The sequence below is a fragment of the Haemaphysalis longicornis genome, unplaced genomic scaffold, assembly GCF_048455015.1.
Source record: "Haemaphysalis longicornis isolate Haplotype H1 unplaced genomic scaffold, Haemaphysalis longicornis Haplotype H1 scaffold_8, whole genome shotgun sequence".
Classification (NCBI taxonomy): Eukaryota; Metazoa; Arthropoda; class Arachnida; order Ixodida; family Ixodidae; genus Haemaphysalis; species Haemaphysalis longicornis.
Window position 1 is genome coordinate 105,195,268 of NW_027526445.1, and position 6,000 is coordinate 105,201,267.

Below are 6,000 nucleotides of genomic sequence, written 5' to 3' on the forward strand. Positions count from 1 at the left end.
TTATTTGCTGGACAAAGTAAAATACAGCAAACATCATTTCCGATTAGCAGGAAAGATATTTACGGTATACTAAAAATGCAAATTTTCAGGGCTATGAACTATTGCATGACCCAATGGGTTGATATTTTCAGCAGCAATTTTGGGTCGCTGAACACGCATTTCGGCGCTTTTGCGACTGTGTGTGGATGCACTCTTGGCAGGGAAGAAAAAGCAGAAAGGGAACGAGTAGGCTTCCTGGAGGCGTCTTAGAAAAAAGAAAAGAAAATTGAATACAGTGTTGTAGTTGTCCTTATTTTTGGGGGAGGAGAAGGGGGTGTTCCTCTCAATTCTACCCTTATTTCGCGCTAGAACTGCGATACAGACCAAGTGGGAACACATGTGCTTACCTACTCCGGTATCAAACCCTTCGTCTAGATATAAGCTGGTGGCCTCGTTGTCTAGCTTGGCGTAAGAGTAGATCACGTGCGTGCACAGATGGACAGGAATGTCGTCGACGTTGTAAGTATAAGGCTTCAGCCTCTTGTGCGACCAGGACTGCCAGTAGCAGACAATCGTCTTGCTATCGCCGCCATCTGAAAAAAAAATGGGTTGAGATTAAAATATAAAAGCTAATTTGTTCAATCACACAGTTCACTTTAATCGCTGGTTTCATTGAATACTTTCCTAGCAAACTTTCGGTGGGCCTTACTATCATTGTCTTCAAGATAGGTATCGTAATGTTCCCACATTCGATAGCTCTACCATCCCATAGATGAAACCAATTCTATAAAAGTCAAAGCTCCTAAAAAAATAGAAAGGCAATAAATGGCAATAAAATGTAATAAATGGCCATAAAAAGTAATAAACCGCATTCCCTAGGCTGAAAGAACCTAACACTAATCGTGGCTTTAGTATTCTGGGGCATCCGAAAGTCATGCAGCACGGCCATGGCAGGGAAGTGGGGGATATGAAAGTGAAACGATCGGCTCGCTATAGGCATGCACGTACGCAACTATAAACACAAATAAAGATAGACTAGTTCATGAGGAACAAATATTAACCAGAGGCGCAGCGCAGTGTAATATAAAGGCACATCTTTAATTCGGGATCCCTTTGTGATGCTCACAGGGCGCAGAGAGTCACAAGTGAATGAAAAAAATACGGCTAGGAGAGAGAGAGAGAGCGAGAGAGCGAGAGCGAGAGCGAGAGAGAGAGCGAGAGCGAGAGAGAGAGAGAGAGAGAGAGAGGGAGAGAGAGAGAGGGAGAGAGAGAGAGGGAGAGAGAGAGAGAGAGGGAGGGAGAGAGAGAGAAACTCTCCATATGAAAAAAAAACGATGTTTAGACGGCGTACAAATTTTCTTCATGCTACTATGTTAGGGAGAAAACAGGACAGGTTGGCTGAAAAGAGAAGGAATCGGACACAGAGGTAAACTAAGTTACTGGTAAAGCGGCAATCGTCAGTCTCTGACTATAGCACAGGTATATGTAGTCCCCAAGGGGGCAACTAGCGATGCAACGTAACTAATAGTGACGTTCATGATGCTTTGACTTTCCAATAAACTCGAAAGGGGTCTCCTGAAGAAATCGGCGGGAATTGAAGAAAAAGAGTAAATGTAGGACTTTAGACAGTACACGTGATTCACTAAGAGTTATGAGCAAAAGAGCTCTCACCCTACCCCTAGTTCGGTTGGAAAGCTCTGCGGAGAGTATATGCGTGTAGCTAAGGGCCCTTTATTCAGTCGGTAGAAGAGCTGAACACTTAAGTTACTGCAGCGCTGAGGGCCCGGTCTGGTACTGGGTCGGCTGTCAGCTCGGTGAACGGCCCCGGATGACATAAGTGGATCTTGCTATATGAGTACCCTTTGTCCCGCTAGTTGCGACGCAAAAGGTACTCAAGAGGTTGCGTGTGGCCGTGCCCTTTGATAAGTCAGGCTGTTTCTGGAAACGCTGTCAGGGAGGGAGTGTGTATCAAGGGCGTATTATCTGAATTCCAGTTGCGCACATGTCGGGGTTATCATGAGCCTAACGTCTTACGATGAATAGGCGAAGAGCTTTCGTTGTGCCCTGTAAAGAATAATGAGGTCGCTGTCGATTGACGCGATATCCAACCACCACCCAAGCATAAACAAACAGTGAAATCTAAATTGAAGGGTCTGCAGGGTGAACTTGGATGGGTTAGTTGGTCCCTGTGTTTATCCACTCACTATAATGTATAGTTTCTAGTCTGTAGAAGTGCGTCACAGAATATCAGCTACCCTCGCCCATGCACATCATAAGTAACTCATAATCAATTGAATAGCTCAAGGTGCGCTTAGTGATCCAAATTTCCACACCAGAAAATTTCAATGGAAAAAGTTTGTATACGTTTAAACAAGTTTAGATAACTTTACGCACGCTTTATCGCATTACACCACTCTATCTTATCTCGTTAAACGGAACTTTTTCTCAACAAAAAAGCTGATTTACAATCCCTAACGTGAGAATTTTTCGAGCTGGTACTCTACTGAATTATGCTTCCAGCATGAACAGCAAGACGAAGAGAGTGGACGAAGAGAGTGTCTATACGGACAAGCGTTTTCCTTCTTTAGGTCCCAGCGCTTTGGTGTCTCTGTTATTTTTGAAAAAATACCATCGCCTACATCGTTTTTTTTTTCAGAATTTTTTCTCGACAAATTTCCGGAGACCTTCATTAAAGGGAACGCTTAGGCCACTTGTTTAAAAGACATAAAAGTTTTCTTTATGTGCTGAGTGTCATCCAGAGGGTCCGATATCACCAATTCTGAAACTGTTAAATCCGCCCACTTTTACTGTTTGTTTTCTCGGTAACATTTTTATAAGCAGCTCACCTCTAGACTGCCCATTTTATGAAATATTTAAATCATGTATGCAGGTGGCCTTGCGCCAAGAAATCCAACCATCATCATAACCATGTATGCATTAATATATTATCTTCATGTCCGTCAATCAAGTAGGACCTTTTTCATGTAAATACCAGTAACTTTGGTGGAATTTTGCTGTTTCACTCTCTGTTGTTAGAATTGTTAAAAGCAATTGAACGACGAGAAAAAGCAAAGGACTGCCCTAGTTTTCTCTATCATATTGAGACAATGATGTTTGAACATTTTTGATCATAACGAATTGAAAAAGATGAGTGCCATTCCACGCTGTCAAATTGGGTTATTAGTGGAACCGAGTAACGCATAGATAACAAGCACAATGCCATGTGTGACGTCCACATTAAAATAACCGACTTAGGCCATTGGCAATTTCCAGCCATTGGAGATTTCCTGTTTTACATGTAGTGTAATATTTCGTTTGTACGCAAACTTGGTTATAGTGTCATCTACAGATTACACCCCTGCGGTAGGCGAGGATGTCTACCGCAGCTGTGAAGCGCGCCCACACGACACCCAGACCATGAGTTTAAGGGCGCACCGCACCTATGTTTAGCTCAATCGACGTTGCAGGTATTTTTGTCTACATGTTCGGTCTACGCTCGTATTGGTGCCCCGAAAACTAGTGCTATAAAGCTCCGCTCTAAAAGCTTGATAACGATGGTGATAAATTTTATTACCCAACAATCAGCCAAGTAGCTGGGCGTCTACTTAGATATAAACAAGCCGTCGAAACGAACAGCCACGGGTTTGCACTAATACCCCACACTTTAAACACTACAGTTGCGCAGGGCTCTACGACTACCGTCACATGTTCCATCTCAAATTTGTTATACGGCGCCCCACCCCAAAGAAGCTGCTAGACCATAACCAAATGACAGCCAGGCATTTTGCTGACATCGCCAATACTGCTGTGAGCCCAATTATGCCACGGGGGTCCTTATCACGGGGGTCCTTATCACACACACCACAGTTCGCCACAATAGCACAAATCAGTGTGCCTTTATAAGAAACACTTCGTTTTTATGGCACTATCCAAAGTTCCTGAGGACCCTGTGGAACAAATATACTATCGTAAATGGTTTTTATTCTCATTTCTCATGCGTGGCGCTCTTCTTTGCATTTTGTTGACTCCTCCGCAGTTTATCTTCGGGAGAGCCTACGACTACCGATAATGGTTGTACGTAAAAAAGAAATGTGAATGGTAGGTTGCGATAGGAGCACCGTGAGTTTTAGATGGCATAACTCGGAATTTCGGCCCTCAATATTCATACGAAGAGTGGCGCAAATTTTTCTTCCATAACGAGACGATATATTTTATGAATTCCGCAAGGGGTAAATAATAAAACCTAGCCTGGACAACATCTCTTACCTGTGCCATTCGCGCAGCAAGCAGCCACGAACCCTATGCAGAAGGCAGCCGCGAAAAGTTGCCAACGCGGCCCCATATCGGTGCACGGCGGCCGAAAGTGTGCCTTCGCTTGGAGACCGCAGAAAAATACCCAACGCCTAAGATTACTCAATGACGTTGCTGGCGTTTTTTATTTATCAATTCCACCTTTCTTATCGTGTTTCGCGAAACAAAGGGGGCAAGGTTATGTGGGCTTTAGGGGGCATTATGCGAATTCAGCGCAATCATATATCTTTTCTCGTTTATCGTTGGTATTTCCATTGTTCTAGTCCCGAAAGTAATCTTTCACAGCGATGTGCAATTCTTTACACACAGCACCCAGAAGATAGAGGAGCTGTCGGTGCCTCATGAAGAATCAATGCTTTCTTTGCCGGGCAATAACCGTCACCTCATCGGAATCCGCTGGGCCATGGCTTAGCGCATGCCGGGCAGTGTTCACGAGGTGTCCTCGCCCGCCCTGTCAGCGCATTTCCTGCCGTCTGTGATATCATTGCATTACCCGGCCTTCCAATAGTTTACCTAAACTCTCGCTCAGCTCGCGGCACCAATTGCAGCCTACGGGTTTCTGAGCATTGTGCGCTCTTCAGCAGCGTACGGAGTCTCGACGAACGTACAGTGACGGCTGCACGAGCAGCAGCTACTCCGTTTGAGACCATGCCCATACCTTGCTACGCTATGGACGGTTAGCGTCAATTCATGCATCTTTCCTTTTAAAAATGAAACGCGGCGGTTACTTTCCAGCTGCGTAGATAGAACAACCCCTTCACCAGGGCACTTAGTTTAACGTTTTGAACGTCGTCTCCGGCATGTGATCGTGGTTGACAGGAAGGTCGAAGTTAGCCTTGATGACTACCTTGCCGACTGACCACAAGGGACTGTCTGACGCTTTCTTGAGTGTTGATTGATTGTATGGTTTAACGCGCCGACGAAGCGCAGGCGATGACGCGCGCCATAGTGGAGGGCTCTGCATCAATTTGACCATCTGGGGATCCTTAACGTGCGCCGAAATCTCGTACACACGGGCGTTCTTGCTTTTCGCCTCCACCAAATTAGCGGCCGCCGCGGCTGGGAATCCAAACCGCGAGCTCGTGCTCAGCAGCGCAACGCCTTAGCCACTGAGCCACCACGGCGGGTCTCTGTTTAGTGTCCGCCAATCGCTTGTGGTGAGCAGGCAATGCGGTTATAAGACTAATTTACGCTTCGCGAGTTTCTGTCCGTCATAACTGGCAACGTTACCGTTTCCGAATGAGCCGAACTACGCGCCAGGAAACTTTAATTAAAAAGATACTACTTATTGCAATCGTTTTTATTCAACCTACGGGCACAGGTTGTGTCAGTACAAAGTCAGTGTGTTTGCAGAAGAGTGATGCTAATGCACTTCAAAAAGTGCGACAGCATGTGGCTCGTTAGCCAGCCTGGATGGTGCGTGCGCAGACGCGCCTCTGATGTGCACGCCTGTACGTGCTCAGACCTTTTTTTGCATATCCTGGTGTGTAGGGAGTACTCGTGCCATCTACAAGTTTTTCTTTGCCCCTGTCGTATAGTGATATATCTTATTTACAAAAAAAGCAACTACAACACAGAAGTGCAAACGCAGAAGTGAACTATGCAATTGAAAAGAGAGTGAACTATCTTGAAATTAAAAAAAATTTCAAAGATTCTAGGAGGTGTAATAAACTTTGAAGTACTATACGGGGAAATGCATTTAGCGATTAC

The 6,000-nt window shown here is 45.0% G+C and overlaps 1 protein-coding gene across 1 annotated transcript in view; it reads right to left on the bottom strand.

Annotated features, from left to right (window-relative positions):
- LOC144149607 (uncharacterized) overlaps positions 1–4,379 on the bottom strand; it is a 32,745-nt gene extending 28,366 nt beyond the window's left edge. The window contains exons 1-2 of the mRNA XM_077681251.1: positions 4,246–4,379; positions 387–572 (exon numbers count right to left, since the gene is read on the bottom strand). Coding sequence (XP_077537377.1) covers positions 387–572; positions 4,246–4,321 — 262 coding nt within the window. The 5' untranslated portion in view covers positions 4,322–4,379. The remainder of the gene's footprint in view (positions 1–386; positions 573–4,245) is intronic.
- Positions 4,380–6,000: the final 1,621 nt, after the last annotated feature.